This window comes from Piliocolobus tephrosceles, chromosome 2 (assembly GCF_002776525.5).
Source record: "Piliocolobus tephrosceles isolate RC106 chromosome 2, ASM277652v3, whole genome shotgun sequence".
Taxonomy (NCBI): domain Eukaryota; kingdom Metazoa; phylum Chordata; class Mammalia; order Primates; family Cercopithecidae; genus Piliocolobus; species Piliocolobus tephrosceles.
In genome coordinates this window covers 152,635,362-152,654,512 of record NC_045435.1, presented here as the reverse complement: position 1 = coordinate 152,654,512, position 19,151 = coordinate 152,635,362, and the positions used below count along the sequence as shown (strand labels likewise).

Below are 19,151 nucleotides of genomic sequence, written 5' to 3'. Positions count from 1 at the left end.
GAGCGGTTTTGATTGAGTTTCTTAGTCCTGAGTTCTAGTTTGATTGCGCTGTGGTCTGAGAGACAGTTTGTTATAATTTCTGTTCTTTTACATTTGCTGAGGAGTGCTTCCAATTATGTGGTCAATTTTGGAGTAAGTGTGATGTGGTGCTGAGAAGAATGTATATTCTGTTGACTTGTTGTGGATGAGTTCTGTAGATGTCTATTAGGTCTGCTTGGTGCAGAGATGAGTTCAATTCCTGGATATCCTTGTTAACTTTCTGTCTTGTTGATCTGTCTAATGTTGACAGTGGAGTGTTGAAGTCTCCCATTATTATTGTATGGGAGTCTAAGTCTCTTTGTAAGTCTCTAAGGACTTGCTTTATGAATCTGGGTGCTCCTGTATTGGGTGCATACATATTTAGGATAGTTAGCTCTTCCTGTTGAATTGATCCCTTTACCATTATGTAGTGGCCTTCTTTGTCTCATAACCAGTGTTTTCAAATAAAATTATCTTTGAAGTAGGGAAGGTAGTCTTTCATGTTTACTTCCACGATCTCCCTGTTTTTTCATAGATAGTTTTCTTCATTTCAGCAACTATGTATTGAATACATGTTTTGGCTATATGGTAAGTACAGGGTAATAGATGAGTGACAGTCCATGCCCTCAGGAGGACCTTCGTCAGGTGTGGAAAGAGAACAGTGTCAACATTGCACTATCATGGAAACCCCTTTCTGAAGCATGCTAGACTAAATGTTAAAGCAAAATGCTCTACAAAGGGGAGATCGTATGGTGATATTATTCCAGGAGTAGAATCTCTGGCAGCTAAAGATGTATTTCCATCTTTCTCTTCCGTGTGTACACACAGTCAACCGCATTTATGCCATAGGCTCTTGATTCCAGTAAGATTGCTCTTTAAACCCTTGAAATCCTTGTGACAATTGGAAAAAATAAATATGAATCATTTTTTTCTAAGGAATTTTAAAAGTTATTCTTACTTTGTATTAAATACAGCTAAGCCTAAAACCTTACGTGTGATTTTTGGGAAATAAATTCTAAACATTGATATATATGTGATATTCAGGCATCAAATAAGACACCCCAATCTTTTGAAGGATAAAGACTTGCCAGTGAAATAAAGTTCAAAAAGGAGTTTTTTTTGTTGGTTTTTTTTTTGAGATTGAATGTTGCTCTGTCACCCAGGCTGGAGTGCAGTGGTGCGATCTCAGCTCACTGCCAAGTTCCGCCTCCAGGGTTCATGCTGCTCTCCTGCCTCAGCCTCCCCAGTAGCTGGGACTACAGGTGCCTGCCACCATACCCAGCTAATTTTTTGTATTTTTAGTGAAGATAGGGTTTCACCATGTTAGCCAGGATGGTCTCGATCTGACCTCATGAGCCACCCGCCTCAGCCTCCCAAAGGGCTGGGATTACTGGCGTGAGCCACTGTGCCTGGCCTTATAAAGGACTTTTAAAACATAACATAGCTTGTTTTACTAACTTCTTTCTGCTTTTGTTGAAGAAATGGAGTATAATCTCTAGACAATTAAAGGATTTTCTTATTTAATTATTATTTTAAGCAGAAAAGTCCTTTTTCAAATAAAAATCCTGTTAGGAGCCCTAAGTTTTAAAACAAGGTAGTCTGCTGACATTTAAGAGACTCCTGAGAGAGAGTTGATTTTGGGGTGGGGAAAGGTAATTTCCCCGTAATTTTAAACATAATTTAAAATTAACCAGTGTAGGCCGACACAGTGGCTCATGCCTGTAATCCCAACAGTTTGGGAAGCTGAGGCAGGAGAATCACTTGAATCTAGGAGTTCAAGATCAGCCTAGGCAACATAGACCTCATCCCTACAAAAAATCAAAAATTAGCTGGGCTTGGTGGTGTGTGCCCGTAGTCCCAGCTCCTCAAAGGGTGAGGCAGGAAGACTGCTTGAGCCCAGGAGGTCAAGGCTGCACTGACCCGTGATTGCACCACTGCACTCAGCCTGGATGCCAGAGTAAGACCCTGTCTCGAAAAATAAAAAGTAAAATTAACCATCGTAGTACAGAGTTCAAGAGTTGGAATTAAAAGATCCATGTTGAGTCTCTACCCTTTCAGTTGTAGCTGTGAAATCTTAGACCAGATCAGTGTTTCTCAGTAGGAAGCGATTTGCCCCCCAGGGGACATTTGGCAATTTCTGGAGAAGTTTTTGGTTTTCACGCTGCTGGTTGGCAAGGAATATGCTTCTGGGATTTAGCTGGGTAGAGGCCGGGGATGTTGCTAAAAAGTCTCCCACAACAAAGAGTTATCCAGCCCAAAATGTCAGTAATGCCAGGCTGAGAAACACTGGGATAGATATTTCAACATTTTTGAGCTTTGGTATCTTTTTCATGAATGGAATTAGTATATGCTTCAGAGAGGCATTTAAGAAGGCTAAAATTTTGAAAACATCAGCACAAACTGGGCACAGTGGTGAGTGCCTGTAGTTCCAGCTACTTGGGAGGCTAAGGCAGAAGGGTCACTTGAGCCCAGGAGTTTAAGAGTTTAAGGCCAGCCTGGGCAACCTAGTAAGACCGTGTATCTTAACAAAAAAAAAAAAAAACAACAGTATGTACCTTTAAAGAACTAACAAAATCTCAAACTTTTCTTAAATAGCAAGTTTAGCAAGATATAATTTCCATACCATAAAATTCACCCTCTTAAAGTATATAATTCAGGTGTTTTTAGCCTATTCCCAGAGTTGTGCAGTTGTGAGATATTCCCCACTATCTCATTTTAGTATGTTTTCATCACCCCAAGAGAAACCTCTTAACCGTTAGCAGTCAATCCGCATTCCTCCCTCCCCCTAGTCACCACTAATCTTGCTGTTTCTATGGATTTGCTTATTCTGGATATTTCATACAAGTGGAATCATCCAATGTATGGCCCTTTTGCAATCTGGCTTCTTTCACTGAATTTAATGTTTGCCAGATTTATCTCTCTTGTAGGTTGTATCAATACTTCATTGCTTTTTATGGCTGAGAAATATTTCATTGTATTGATATGCTGCATTTATTTATCCATTCATTAGTTCTTGGAGACATTTGGGTTGTTAACACCTTTTGGCTATTGTAAATAGTGCAGTTAAGAACATTCATGTGCATGCAGTGGCTCATGCCTGTAATCCCAGCACTTTGGGAGGCCGAGGCAGACAGATCAGGTGAGGCCAGCAGTTTGAGACTAGCCTGACCAGGGTGAAACCCCATATCTGCTAAAAATAGAAAAATTAGCCGGGCGTGGTGGTGCACGCATGTAGTCCCAACTACTTGGGAGGCTGAGGCACAAGAATTGCTTGAAAATCCAGGAAGTGGAGGTTGCGGTGAGCCAAGATGGCACCACTGCACTCCAGTCTGGGTGACAGAGTGAAATTCTGCCTCAAAAAAAAAAAACAAATAAATAAATTCATGTACAGATTTTTGCATAGACATGTTTTCTCAATTATCTTGGAATTCCACCCAGAAGTGGAACTGCTGTGTCATAGGATGTACCTCCATGTTTAACTTTTTTAAGAACTGCCAAATTGTTATTTCAGAGTGGCTACACCATTTTACAGTTCCACCAGCAGTGTATCTGGGTTCCAAGTCCTTCACATTCTCACTGACACTTGTTATTGTCTTTTTTATTTCAGCCATCCTAGTGGGCATAAGGTGTCATCTCAGTGTAGTTGTGTTTTGCGTTTTTTGATGACTAACGTTCAGCAATTTCTTATGTGCCATTTGAGCTTTTGAATGCCGTCTTTGAAGAAATGTCTGTTCAGATCCTTTGCCCATTTTTTAACTGGGTTGTCTTTATTGTTGAGTTGTAAGAGATCTTTATATATTCTGGATGCATGTTTTTTATAGATACGGTTTTTTTTATTAAAAACAAAAAATATTATTGCAAAGAGCAGTGAAAATATATAACTTATTCTAGGCTCAGGGTAAATAGAAAAACCAGGAACTTTATCATCAGAGCCTAGTGTATTACACAGTTTTGTCTGTACAGAAAACAAGTTTTAATTGCCTTAAAATAGGTTTCTTAATGTTTAACAATTTCCAAATTTTTGTTTTGTTTTTTGAGGTAGAGGAGCATATGAGGAGAACTCTTATGTTTTAATTTTTAAGTGAAGAGAGTGCCAGTGGGAGAGAGAAATTCAAGGAAAGAATTTTTTAAATAAGTAGTGTATTTTTTAATATTCTTTGTCTCTGATGTCTATTGTGTGATAAACAATTGCAGATTTTTTTTCTTAGACCTTAAGATTAAAAAGAGAAGGGAGGAAGGCTGGGCACTGTGTCTCACACCTGTGATCCCATCACTTTGGGAGGCCAAAACTAGCAGATTGCTTGAACTTAGGAGTTCAAGACCAGTCTGGGCAATATGGCAAAACTCTGTCTCTACAAAAAAAAAAAAAAAAAGAGGGAAAAATTAGCCAGGCATGGTGGTATGCACCTGTAGTCCCAGCTACTCAAGAGGCTGAGGTGGGAGAATCTCTTGAGCCCGAGGAGATAGAGGCTGCAGTAAGCTGTGGATTGTGCCACTGCATTCTAGCCTGGGCAACAGAGCAAGATCCTGTCTCAAAAAAAAAAAAAAAGAAGGAAGGAAATTTGTCCTTTTTTAAGGATTTTTTTTAACCTTGCTAAGTTTTTTAAATGAAGAATTACAGAGTTTTGTAAAAAATATCTTAAATAGTGAAAATAGTGTGTTTTCTGGCTGTATTTAGATAATATTCCTTCTGTGTATGCTTTTTTTCTATTTTAGTTCAGTCAAAGAGTGCTGATCCTTTGAAGTCAAAGCATCAGTTGGACTTAGAGCGTGCTCATTTCCTTGTTACGCAAGCTTTTGATGAAGATGAAAAAGAGAATGTTGAAGATGCTATAGAATTGTACACAGAAGCTGTGGATCTCTGTCTGAAAACAGTATGTATAGCTACAGATTACTTTTGATGAGTTATGTGAAGACATTTCTTCTCTTGCTAGTGAATTTTACATAACACCTTGAATAAAACAATTTTAACAGAATAAAAAAATTTATTATAAATGTAACTAAACTACTCCTCAATAAAAGATGATGAGTAGAAAGTTAATAATGGGTTTTTACATCTTATTAAAATTTTGACAGTATTGAGTCTTAAATTACAAGAACTATTTTTAACCTTTCTAACAACTAAGATAAACTTACAGAAAGAGTTCACTATCACAAATCTATTAATTTAGAATAAACTTCCCCTTTTTTCAGTTTGATGCACTTTTTGAAAAATAAGCTAGTGGTTTGGATGAGCCTTATTTATTTGCAGTGTAAAATCTGTATGCTGAGTGGTTTTTACTGCTCCCTGCTAAGCCTTGGTTGGGACTTTTAGCTTCAAGGGACATCTAGTGCATAAAAGAGCAGTGCATTTGACAGGAGGAGGAGGTAAAGTAGTTGAGACTGGTGTCCCCAATGTCTTTCAGAGGACTGGCTTTTTGGCAGAGTCTTTTGCTCAGAGAAACCATCTGGCCTGATTTCTGTAGGTGCCTTGAGACTGTAAATAAGTGCTAGTCTTTGAGGTTCCTGCCACTCAGCCTTCCACAGCACTATGGTCGAACAGTTCTGGTCCAGTTAGCACTTGTCCACATTAAGTGGTTTTAAAGTTCACCTCAGTGACAGATTTTCAACACATTTTTAAATGATACCTTTAAGGATGAAAATTAATGTCATCTTTGTTTATTCTCAATTTCAACAAGTGTAATATGTCTTGTAAATTTTTTGCTTAGAAATATAGATAAAGCAAATTGAAGAATATGCTTTCAAATGTCTGTCTCTTTCTCTTAAGTCTTATGAAACTGCTGATAAAGCCCTGCAAAATAAACTGAAACAGTTGGCTCGACAGGCACTAGACAGGTGGGTTTGATCACTCAAGTTCTAATCCATGGATGGCACTTAGTGTTATTTAAACAGATTTATCTAAATGTGTTGTAAAGATTACAGTAACAAACTTCCATCTTTTAACTGTCATCTGAAACAAATCTTTCTACTTCTTAGTGAATTTACCTCCTCTCTCTAGTTCCCTGCTTTAAACTCAAGAAATAAATCAATAAATGTTTTTACTTTTAGTTTAAAAGAGAAATAACTGTGACATTTGAAATGGAGGACCTCCTTTCTGTTGTGTAATATCAGACTTTCAAAGAGAACTTCCAGAGAGCCTTCCATGTCTGCTAAAAATAGAAAACATGAGCATGAACTTGCTTTCAGCCGTGTACATACCTCAGATTATACAATGTCTGTGGCTCTTTTCACCTCTTAGCTGAGAGGTCAACTTTTAAATGAAGTCTGCCCTAACTGTTGTTTAAAATTGAATCTCCACCAGCAGTTGCAACCTGACTGTTCTAGTATTTTTCCCATAGCTCTAATTTTCTAAGGTCTGTGAGATTTACTAGCTTATTATATTTGTTGTTAATGTGTGTGTCCCCTCCAACCTTCATCCCCCAATTGTTAAGCTCTATGAGGGCAGAGATTTTTGTCTATTTTAAACAGGTGTCTATTGTAACCAAGTACCTAGCAGAGTGCCTGATAATGTAATATGTGCTCAGTAGATATTTGCTAAAAAATGAATGAGTTTGCGTAAGCAAATTATATATCTTGAAAGAGTGTTGTAGACACACAAAAAATAAAAGGGTGGAAATTGCTTTTATACCTGTAGCATGAATTGTCTCCTTTTGAGGCTCTGACCTGATAGATAACTGTACCACCCCAAGCCCTTCTTTTTTTAACTGAAGTAAAATAGTCATCCCTCCTTTTCATTGTCATCTACTAACCTTGAGTTTGTTTCCTCAGATTCATGAAGATATGAGCACTTGACACACAATTGTCTTCTCTATCTTGACTTCTTTCACCTGTCAGAATCATAAGTGACTTTATTACCTGTGTGGCTAACCCATCCAATATTCTCGAGTGCACCCTAAGCAAAGGGTGGGTGAGATAGCCATGGGCTCCTATGAGGATCTTTTGAAACTTACGGATCCACTTTCTAGGAAAATGCATATGAAATTTTTTTGCATATAATTTCAGAGTGTTCTCAAGAATCCTGAAGCTCATATATGCACCTCAGGTTAAGAACTTCTATTTTTTAGCTTGTCCTTTGACAGAACAAAGTCGAAATTCTGTTGCATATCATGTGAGGCTGTCTGTGATCCAGCCCCTGGTTTCCTCTCTTGTCTCATCTCCTGCTGCCTCTCATTTGCACTTCTCACAGGGGCAACATTCATTCTTTTGAAATTACCTGGCTGGGCACGGTGGCTCACGTATGTAATCCCAGCACTTTGGGAGGCCAAGGTGGGCAAATCACCTGAGGTCAGGTGTTCAAGACCAGCCTGGCCAACATGGCGAAACCGTGTCTCTATTAAAAATACAAAAATTAGCCAGGCGTGGTGGTGGGCACCTATAATCCCAGCTACTCAGAAGGCTGAGGCAGGAGAATCACTTGACTTGGGAGGCAGAGGTTGCAGTGAGCCAAGATGGTGCCACTACACTCCAGCCTGGGCAACAGAGTGAGACTCCATCTCAAAAAAAAAATTAAAAATTTAAAAAAGAAATTACTTTAACTCATTATGCTGTTTCATACTTCTGCACATTTGTACATGTTCTTCTGTCTACTTAGAATGCTTCCTCACTGTCCAGGTGAACAACTCTGCAGCTCAAGCATCAGTTCAGAGCACCCTTCTCCAACTCATCCCCACTTGGCCATTCATTAAGTGAATAACTTCTGTTGTACTTTGATTTGCATGTAATACTTTCATCCTTGCATCTTTTATTTTTGATGCAATTGTCTGTCTTTCCCTACAAAACTATGAGTACCTTAAGGGTAGGGATTGTTTTATACATTCTTTTATACCACTTACCTTGTATAGTGTCTGATTATATAATAAGTGCTCAATTAATGTTGTCAGTAGAATATTGTTTGTAAAAAATGCTTCTCTTTGGAAGTAGCTGAAGTGGTGAAATGTTGATTAGTATGTAAGAATTTTATGTACTAATTTTACGTTAGGGATGCTTGACTGGTTCTTCAAGTAAATGTTGTGTCCTGAAAAGCTTAAATGTGAGTAGAAAAGCTAGAACAGTTGTTTGTTCCTCTCTATTATAGAGCAGAAGCACTGAGTGAGCCTTTGACCAAGCCAGTTTGCAAAATCAGATCAACAAATGTTAAGCCAAAGCCACCTCCAGTGAGAGCACATTTTCCCCTGGGAGCTAATCCCTTCCTCGAAAGACCTCAGTCATTCATAACTCCACAGTCATGTGATGCACAAGGACAGAGATACACAGCAGAAGAAATAGAAGTACTCAGGTAAATAAGTTTACAATTATTTGTAATGAAGAATTTTATTAACGTCAGTGCAGAATTTTATTTTCATTAGGTTTGCTGAATTGTATTCAGATTTTTCCTATAGTGTATTGTGCTATTATTATGTAATTATACCATCATGTAGTCACAACTTGAAATAGTTAAAATTTTAATTCTGATATATTTTATTATTTCATTTATATTTTTTGAGACGAAGTCTCACTCTGTTGTTCAGGCTGGAGTGCAGTGGTGTGATCTCGGCTCACTGCAACCTCTGCCTCCTGGGCTCAAGCGATTCTCCTGCCTTAGCCTCCCAAGTAGCTGGGACTACAGGTGTGTGCCACCACACCTGACTAATTTTTTTTTTTTTTTTTTTTTTTTTTTTTTTTTTTTTTAGTAGAGACAGGGTTTTATCATGTTGACCAGGCTGGTGTCGAACTCCTGACCTCATATGATTCGCCTCCCTCAGCCTCCCAAAGTGCTGGGATTACAGGCGTGAGCCATGTGCCCAACTTTAGTTCCAATATATTTTCATATTAGCGTTTTTGCTAGACGTAATACACTTTGCTGAAAATCCTAGCATTCTGTGAAATTGAGCCACTAGAGGTTAAGGAGCAAAATGTGCTGTAGCAGACCACTCTTAATCTAAGGAACTTTGTAACCAGAGCCCTAATGGGGGAAAGATGTTACTTTGAAATAGGAGTCTAGGTGGTGTGCTGGCAGCTTACTCCTGCAATCCCAGCATTTTGGGAGGCAGAGGGAGCAGATCACTTGAGCTCAGGGGTTCGAGACCAGCCTGGGCAACATACCGAAACCCCATCTCTACTAAACATACAAAAAATAGCTGGGTATGATGGTGTGCGCCTGTAATCCCAGCTACTTCGGAGGATCACTTGAGCCCAGGGGGTGGAGATTGCAAAGCTGAGATCACACCACTGCACTCCAGCCTGGGCAACAGAGGGAGATCCTGTCTCAAAGAAAGAAAAAAATACATATATGTGTGTGTGTGTGTGTGTGTGTGTGTGTGTGTGTGTGTGTGTATAAAGTTTTGCTTTAAAAGGTTTTACATGCACCAAAAAAAAAAAAAAAAAAGAATCTATGACAGAAACCTCATTGCAAAGCCTAAACTATGTACCATATGGCTCTTTATAGAAAACATTTGCCAACCCCTCGTCTAGGCAGCCAGCTTAGTATGTCTGAAAGCAGTCTCAGAGGATATTAAAAATGTAAAACACGGCTACTCTGGGCACACTGCCTATGGAGTAGCCCTGCTCCACAAGGAGCAGTACAAAAAAAAATGAAATGTAAAACACAATAATGTGGAAATTCTTGATTGCTCTCTGAACCAGTGTAGATAGGGTAAGTCCCTGAGCCAAGGTGGCTTTTTTAAAGTGAGCACTGCAGAAAGTTCAGTCTGCTTAGAGCTGTGTAAGTCACGTAGGTGTTCATCTTTTTATTTTCTAACATTGAGCTGAAAGGGCTTCTGCCTAGGTAGCAGCCATCTGAGAGCATTCTTCTTTCCTTTCCTGCTGAAGATTTTAATTGTACTCCTGTTAATCTGTCCCTTTGTCTAGGAAAAATTGCCTGTGCACCAACACAACAATGCAGGACAAAGCAGCATAGTTTTGAAGCTAAAAACTAAATTAATAACAGTCCAACACTTTTCCATATGCTACCTTCACATGTTTGAAATTCCGTACTACACCAAAACAGCTCTGTATTCCACCTAACAAAATGCAGCTAGCCTTCATGCGAGTGAAAAGTTTTCATCATCTTTCCAAAATAAGGCTGTACATAGTCCCAACAATCGTTTAATCTATTCCTGACTATGTTAAGTAGTCCTCAGATTTCCTGACTATTGTTACCTAAAGACTAAATTCTGAAGTTACTCTCTGCAACTTCTTGTAAATAGAATAAGGGAGAGAAATAAATACAAGAAGGAAATAGTTAATATAGATAAACAAGCATATACACAAAACAAGGAGAATGCAAAGCTACTACAAACCTTATTTCTTTAATTTGTCAGTAGACCATAGCTGATATCTGTGACACTTCCTTCCTCCACTACCCATTTCATATTCTCATAACCAGAAAATGTGAAGAGCATCTATTTCAGAATTATAAATGTCTTTTTTTTTTTATTCCAAAATAACTTAAGCCATTTATTTCTCCCTTTAGGCTTAGGATAGAATTGGTTTTGTGTCTTGGTGTCAAGCACACTTTCATTACCTCTTGAATAGTCTTGTCTTCTTGTGGGTGTTAGCCTTAAAAGAATATTCTTATTGGTTTGAATTGATTATTTTCCGATATTCAATTGTTTTATGAAAATATTGTCCAAAGATATATCAACAACATGAGGTTGTCAGTTTGATTTTAATATAGTAGCATACCTTGTCATTTAAATTTTAAAGAGTTGAAATAAGATTGGCAATTAAGGTAAACTTGAACATTTAGGTTTTTTTTCCTCGTGTTTGATAGGACAACATCAAAAATAAATGGTATAGAATATGTTCCTTTCATGAATGTTGACCTGAGAGAACGTTTTGCCTATCCAATGCCTTTCTGGTAAGTAAGCACTGTTGCAATTTTTAATTCCAATATTTTAACTTTTCAGTACTTTGACGTTCAATTTAATAGCCTTGAAATTAAAATTTTTAATAAAAAAACAAATTTGTTGGAATAGAGGGGTGGCTGTGGGAAAGGGGTAGGGCAACATAGCAAGAGCAGTTTTGTTAATTATCCAGTCATGAGGACATGAGGATCTCTTTTTGCCTATTATTATTTCTGTAGTGTCTAGCACAGTACCTGCTGTAAAGTAAGTACTCAGTAAATATTTGTCCAAGCAGTGGTTGAATCACAACAGAAATTCTAACACTCAGTAAAGAAACTGAATGGAAAAGGGAAATGGAATGACGTCATTGTTTACTAAGAAGACCAATTCAAGCAAAGGCTATTTATGAGAGGATTAGTTACCACAGCCTTCCAGGACAATGGCAGCTTATGTCTACAACCTTAAAAATATTATTTGGTTCAGGACTCCGAGCTTGTAGTCATCATAAGGAAATCAACAGTCAAAGACGTACATAATAAGGACACTCATCAAAGCATCTGTTATAGCAAAAAATTATTGAAACCGACTAGCAATATGGGAATGATTAAATAATGGTACATCTATACAGTCAAATATTATACTACTCAAAATAAGTCTGTAGGAAAAAAGTTCCCATTACAGAAATTAAAAAGAAAATTATATATATAATGTCCCAATTTTTTTTCTTTTTTTTTTCTTTTCTTTTTTTTTTTGAGATAGGGTCTCTCTCCCGTTGCCTAGGCTGGAGTTCTAAGATGTGATCATGACTCACTGCAGCCTTGACTTCTCAGGCTCAGATGATTCTCCCACCTCATCCTCCTAAATAGCTGGGACTGCAGGTGCACACCACCACGCCCTGCTAATTTTTGTATTTTTGGTAGAAACAAGATTTCACCATTTTGGCCAGGCTGGTCTTGAACTCTTGATTCAAGTGATCCATCTGCGTTGGCCTCCCAAGTGCTGGGATTACAGATGTGAGCCACTGTGCCTGACCCTTATTTTTATTTTCATGTATTTATAGATGCATAGAAAAAAATGATATGGAGAAATACACCCAAATATTTACAGTGGTTATGTCTAGGTAACAAAATTGTATGATTTAACTTCTTTTAGTACTTTTTTATTTTTCAAAATTTCTCCAATGAGCGTGTTTATTATTAGAAAAAAAAAAAAAGCTGGATGCTTACTATATAGAATATGAAGGCTCTGTAAAGAACAAAAGGGCTGCTGTTCATTTTCTACTGTTTTGCTGTTCTTGAATGACCAAGGGTTAGGTATCACAAAGCCAGTTAACGTTTTTTTTTCACTCAGGCAGCTGTGTGATGCTAGTAACTGATTGGGATCAAAGGAATGTTTATATCTGAGAAACTTTACAGCATTAATGTTCAAGGCAAGATTCTAGAGCCAGACTTTCTAGTCTCAAATCTTGTGTAACACTGGGCAATTTGTTAAGTCTGTCTCAGTTTCTTGCCTGTAAAATGGGGATAATAATAGAAACTACCTCATAATGGTACTGTGAGTTAATAAAATGTAAAACCCTGAAAATGGTGCTGTTATGTAGCAAGCACTATATAATAAAGGTTAACTGCTAGAAAAATCATTTTGTTACTTAGTTATATAAGAATTTGGCTATATATTTCAAATACTTTAATGATTTTTATACCTCTTTGACCAGTAATTTTACTTCAGGAATCCAGTTGTAAGGAACTATTTAGAGATATACTCAAAAATTCGTATGAAAGTGATTTATCATTGTTGTTACAATTGTGAAGATGAATCAGTTATTCTAGTGTCTCCTTGACAGTATTCAAATAGAGATGTAAACGTATCATTTCTTGTTGCAACAAATTAAGGTAAATCATATTTGTAATGCTTATACAACGCAGTGTCCGTAAGAAAAATGTTATGTAGCCATAAACAATCAAGTTTTCAAGGAATGTAATAATATAGGAAAATGGTCATAATATAATTGGAAAAGTAAAATATGTAGCCATACAGACTGCCTTAATTTAGGTAGAGCACTTGTCACAGTTGGAATTTTTCTTTTTTTTTTTCTTTAAGGTGATTACTTGCTTAATGCTTGTCTACTATTCTGGCATATAAACTTCATAAGAACAGAGACCATGTCTGTTTTAATTAAGTTGCATCCCAGTGCCTACCACAGTATCTGGTGTATAGTAGATACTCAATAAATAGTTATTGAAGTAGTTAAATTGGGAGAAAAACAAGAATAAATACTAAAATTACTGTTCTAAGTGGCAAGATATTTTCTTATTTTTTAGATTATTTTACTGTAGGAATAATCAGAAGAAAAAGCAACAGTAAATGTTTTTAAGTTGGGATAACAGATTGTCAGGAAAAGGCTCCAGAATTTTGAATGGTTATCTTTCACTAGAGAGATTGAATTATTTTTTAAAATTGTTTCTATTCTGGTCATGTATTTTAAACTCATAAAATAATCATCGAATAAATATTATAATTGTAAAATTTTTTTATTTTTTGAGATGGAGTCTCATTCTGTCACTCAGGCTAGAGTGCAGTGGTGCGATCTCAGCTCACTGCAACCTCTGCCTCCCAGGTTCAAGAGATTCTCCTGCCTCGGCCTCCCAAGGAACTGGGATTACAGGCGCCCACCACACACCTGACTAATTTTGTATTTATGGTAGAGAGTGGTTTCACCATGTTGTCTAGACTGGTCTCGAACTCCTCACCTCAAGTGATCTGCCCACCTCAGCCTCCCTAAGTGCTGGGATTACAGGCATGAGCCACCGCACCTGGCTGTAAAATATTTTAATATCTTTAAGTTCTAAGGAAAAAAACCTTGAATTTAATAGTCCTCTGGTGACTTGAGAGAACAAATATTATGGAATCTTGGATTTATGCTGAAATATGATTCATATGACAGGTTGATAATAGATTATGAATTTGAATTTGCCTTAATTTTTTCTCCTCAAAATTTTTGACAACTGTCTTTAAACTCTTGTGAATTCAGTTAGCTCACTTTCTGTTTATAGTTAGCGCCTGATATATAGGTACCAAAATGTTACCTGGAATACTAGTGGTTCTGTGAGATGATAATAAAAAATGTTTGAGATATGTTATATGCCATATTCTACTCAAAAGATTACAGTAAACATTGGCTTATTAAAAGTCTAGAGGTGCCCTTCAATGAAAAAACTAATACTTTAACCAGGAGTTTGTAGGTCATACTTGACCACAAAATCCTCTTTTCTCCCAGTATCTGTCAGCATTCTTTGAAGGAAAAAAAAGTTATGTCTATGCCAGTTTGCGTATTATATACTTTTAATTACTAAGAAATCCTTTGAAAACCAAGGATTTGTTGCTCCTGCTCTAGAAAGGGTTTGGGGATGGTTGGGCCTGGTGACTCATGTCTGTAATACCAGCACTCTGGTATTTACTTCAGAAAGGCTGGTATCAGCTTTGGCTGGAGGATCGTTTAAGCACAGAAGTTCTAGACCAGACTGGGCAACATATGGAGACCTCAACTATTAAAAAAAAAAGAAGAAGATTTAGGGAAGGGGGGAAAGGTAGATGTTTCCGCTTGGTGTACACATCAGTTTTAGAGAAATACTGTAACACACAGTGAGTAGAGGGGAATGGGTAAGAATGGTGGATTTGGCACCAGAGACCTGGATTCAGATGCCAGTTCTGCTATTTCTTAGGTGTCTGACCTTGGTAAGTCATTAATCACTTTAAGCTATTTCCAAAAATAATTCCTTTAATAGAATTGTTTTAAGAATTAAGTAGATTATGTACGTAAAGCACTTTAGCATGATATCTGGCACGTGGTTAGTATTCATTCACTAAATTAGCTGCACTCATTATTAGCCTTGCCAAGTGGAGTTTGTAAAGAACCAGCTTTGAATCTTTAGCTTCCTAGGTCCTTTTGAATGAATCAGCTTGTACTGTTGTTAATGGTTTCATTTTATTGCTGAATTTCTTAAATACAGTTATGCTAAATTTAAAAAATTACATTCTTAAATATAAATGAATTTAAGATGTTCTTCTGTTTTCAATTATTTAGGTATATTTTTTGATTGAAGGAGATGATCAGGTTGACTGGACTCTATAAAGAGCCAGATTTCACCAGAAGGTTATTTTAGGATGATATAGTACTGCTATAATCACTAGACCAACAAAAAAAAAAAAAATAGGAAATTTAGTTTTGGCCTTGAGTCATATTTTAAGATTAATTTTTTTATTTTAATTTTTATTATTACCTCAGTGATAGATGGGGCAAGCTACCATTATCACCTAAACAGAAAACTACATTTTCCAAGTGGGTACGACCAGAAGACCTCACCAACAATCCTACAATGATATATACTGTGTCCAGTTTTAGCATAAAGCAGGTGAGCATTTATTTTGTTTGATTTTATAGAAAAGTCAGCATTTTAAAGTAATTTGTGTATAGATTTGAGTTTTTTCTTAGATTTTTATTATATATTCAGGCACACAAGTGTAATTGGAAAAAATTGTTCATTCTGCATATTTTGACTGAAACATACTGAGATAATATAAGTATAAATCACTGTTTTGAGTGATTACAGATTTTTATGTGGACCCTTTTATCATTGTGTACCTGTAGATGCAAAACTTGAGAATCTGAATTTCACCTTTGATAAAGAATAGATAGCAATAAAAGGATATTTAATTATCTGAGTAATTATTCAAAATCAATTTTTTTGAAATACATTATTTAATTTTTTGTAGGATTTATTAGAATAAAATGTATGAGTCAGCAGTATCGTGTTTCTATTTGTTACTTTCCTATTCAAATAATAGCCAAGAAAATGTTTAGTACACATTGTAACACTATTCAAAATAACAAAAACATGGAATCAACCTAAATGCCCATCAGTGACAGATTGGATGAAGAAAATGTGGTACATATACATATACACCATGGAATACTATGCAGCCATAAGACAACGAGATGTCTTTTGTGGGAACATGGATGGAGCTGGAGGCCATTATCCTTAGCACACTAACACAGAACAGAAAACCAAATGCTGAATGTTCTTGCTTACAAGTGGGAGCTAAATTATGAGAACAGCTTAAAAGAAAGGAACAGCAGACACTGGATTCTACTTGAACATGGAGGATAGGAGGAGGGAGAGGAGCAGAAAAAATAACTATTGGGTACTGGGCTACTAGCTGGGTGTTGAAATAATATGTACAACAAACACCTGTGACACAAGTTCACCTATGTTACCTTCCACGTGTACCCTGAACCTAAAGTAAAAGTTTTAAAAAAGGATATTTAGTATAAAAAGTAGGTACTTAGGGCAATGTACATATATTGCGGTAATGTTGAAATCACATGAATGAATATGAATATGTTAATTATTATTAACAGACAATAGTATCGGATTGCTCCTTTGTGGCATCACTGGCCATCAGTGCAGCTTATGAAAGACGTTTTAATAAGAAGTTAATTACCAGGTAAAAATGTGTTTCTCTTTACCTCTTTTTGTGTAATTGTCCCTTAACTAGAAATTTAAAACTTAAGCCTTATCTGTATAGAAAGGGGAGAGGGCATATTATTCAGAATATGGCCCTTCTGTAGAAATTAAGCAGATGATTTATGAATGTGGAAAGATAGGCTAAAACAGTCTATAAACCTATACACATGTAGTTAATATATATGGAATTAATATATTTTGAAATAAATGAAATTGATCAGAGTAAAATCATGTCATATTGATAATACTTTATAGTTGGACTGTTAAGTAGTCACTAGCCACATGTGGCTATAGACACTTGAAATGGATTAGTCTGAATTAAGATGAGATGTACTACAAGTGTAAAATGCATGCGATTTTGAAAACTTAGAACAAAAATATGCAAAATTGCAAAATATCTCAAATTTTTGTATTGATTATATGTTAAAATCATATTTTGATTTGTGATTAAATAAAACATTAAAATTGGTTTTACTTTTTTTTTTTTCTTTTTCTTTTTTTTTTTTGAGACGGAGTTTCGCTCTTGTTGCCCAGGCTGGAGTGCAATGGCACGATCTCGGCTCACCACAACCTCCGCCTACTGGGTTCAAGCGATTCTCCTACCTCTGCCTCCTGAGTAGCTGGGACTACAGGCGGTTTTACCTTTTTAACTTTTAATGTGGTTACTGGAAAATATAACATATTTCTGTTGGCTTGAACTGCTTTAGAATGTATTAAAATGTTTCAGAAATACTTTTTCAGTTTTTAAAAGATACATTAACTTAAAATCGTTCATTGCAAAAATTAAGCATTATAATTTTTTCATTCAACTTTTCCTGAGTGGTTTTTGTGTGTTAAGTGCTAAGAGTACAAAGATGAATTAGATGCAGTCCTTAGTTTCAACTATTTGCCATATAAGTGGTCCAAATGTATTTTAAAAGAAAATTGATACTGATAGTTGTTGAAGTATGTTATTGTATAATTTTATGTAACTTTATGTCAAGTTGTATCTACTTGTCTTAGTTGTGGTTAATTGAAGCAGTCTTCTTAGGGCCAGTGATAAAAGATTATTTTAACTGGCTTAAATATATACACCTAATAGATGATTTATTAGGGTATATAAGTTAACATTGAGCAGTTTTAAGAATATTTTGAAATTTATGTCCACTTTGTGATCTCAGAAAATTATTTACTAATAGTAAAGAAGCACTTTGATTAGAGTGTAGTTCATTTTCTAGGCCTATTGTAGGAAAATATCCTCCTGTTTGTTTTTATGAAATTGCCAAGATGGTAGTATATGCCTGAATGAAATGTCCTGTATAGTAGTTGATATTGAATGCTAATGTTGGTATTTTAATATTTATTTTTCTTACAAAAGCATAATTTACCCTCAAAACAAGGATGGCGAACCAGAGTACAATCCATGTGGGAAGTACATGGTAAAACTTCACCTCAATGGTGTCCCAAGAAAGGTGAATAATTTCTCTCCCCACTCCCATCCCTTGTCTCTATCCCTTCCCTACCTTTTAATCTTGAGTGAAATCATTAAGAAATGTCATCTGTTTAAACACTTTAAAAGTTAGAGTCTGTCATATTATATATTACTACCAGTAGCATCATGTGTTAATAATTAAAAATTAATTAAAACCATGGCAAGTATAAACTTGTTTTTTAAATGGTTTCGAGAAAATGTATACAGTTTCAAAAAGTAACATTGAACTAAGGATTGCTAATGCTTAAATTTTCATCTGATAGTTCATCTGATTGTTTTGATTAAAAGGAAATCAGACAAACTAAATCTGTTAGGTCAGAAGAGTGTATATGTAGTCATAACTTGAGATGTAACAAGCCTTTGAAATTATTTCCTTTTAAATATATATGCATAATTTTAATTTACACTAATTTCTTTAAGGAAGGACTCTGAACTCTGTTATAAGGGCCTTGCATTGTTAAGGTTCTCCACCACCTGTCCATGCTGAGATCCGTGCAGCAACATCAGCATCACCTGGGAGCTTTTTTCAGAATTTCAGGCTTCACCCCAGACCTACTGAATCAGAATCTGCATTTCACCTAGATCCCCTGGTGATCCAGTCTGAAAATCATTGCTCTGTAGTTCAGTAATACTCAAATTTTAGTATGCACAGAATCACCTGGCAGGTGATTATCTGTTATTAAAACACAGGTTTCTGGACCTCATGCCCAGAGTTTCTGATTCAGGAGGTCTGAGATGAGATCAAAATTTGCATTTCTAACAAGATCCCAGGTGATGCTGATGTTGTTGACTAGAACACTCTTTGAGAGCCATTTTACCTGATTACTTAAAAAGTAAAATTATTGAGAATAATTTTACTGAACTATAATTCTTGAACTCTAGTTTAAAGAATCTTTAAAGATGTATTCCATAATCTTCCTATTGGTATTAAAATTCTTCTTATCCTCATATCTCACAGATCACTTTTTTTTTTTTTTTTGAGACAGGGTCTCACTTTGTCACCCAGGCTGGAGTGCAGTGGCACAATCTTAGCTCACTGCAGCCTCTGCCTCCTGGGTTCAAGTGATTCTCCTGCCTCAGCCTCCCGAGTAACTGGGATTACAGGCACCCACCACCACGCCCAGCTAATTTTTTGTATTTTTAGTAGAGATGGGGTTTCACCATGTTAGGCAGGATGATCTTGATCTCCTGGCCTTGTGATCCAACCACCTCGGCCTCCCAAAGTGCTGGGATTACAGGCATAAGCCACCACGCCCAGCCTCAGATCACTTTTTAATATGAATTAGATACTGTATCCGTGATTACTTCTTCTGT

The 19,151-nt window shown here is 36.3% G+C and overlaps 1 protein-coding gene across 2 annotated transcripts in view; it reads left to right on the top strand.

Annotated features, from left to right (window-relative positions):
- Window positions 1-19,151, top strand: part of CAPN7 (calpain 7) — a 49,111-nt gene that overhangs the window by 8,880 nt on the left and 21,080 nt on the right. For both annotated transcript variants that reach the window (XM_031935268.1, XM_023207392.2), the window contains exons 3-9: window positions 4,735-4,892; window positions 5,786-5,853; window positions 8,093-8,293; window positions 10,769-10,855; window positions 15,127-15,253; window positions 16,261-16,346; window positions 17,724-17,817. In XM_031935268.1, coding sequence (XP_031791128.1) covers window positions 4,735-4,892; window positions 5,786-5,853; window positions 8,093-8,293; window positions 10,769-10,855; window positions 15,127-15,253; window positions 16,261-16,346; window positions 17,724-17,817 — 821 coding nt within the window. The remainder of the gene's footprint in view (window positions 1-4,734; window positions 4,893-5,785; window positions 5,854-8,092; window positions 8,294-10,768; window positions 10,856-15,126; window positions 15,254-16,260; window positions 16,347-17,723; window positions 17,818-19,151) is intronic.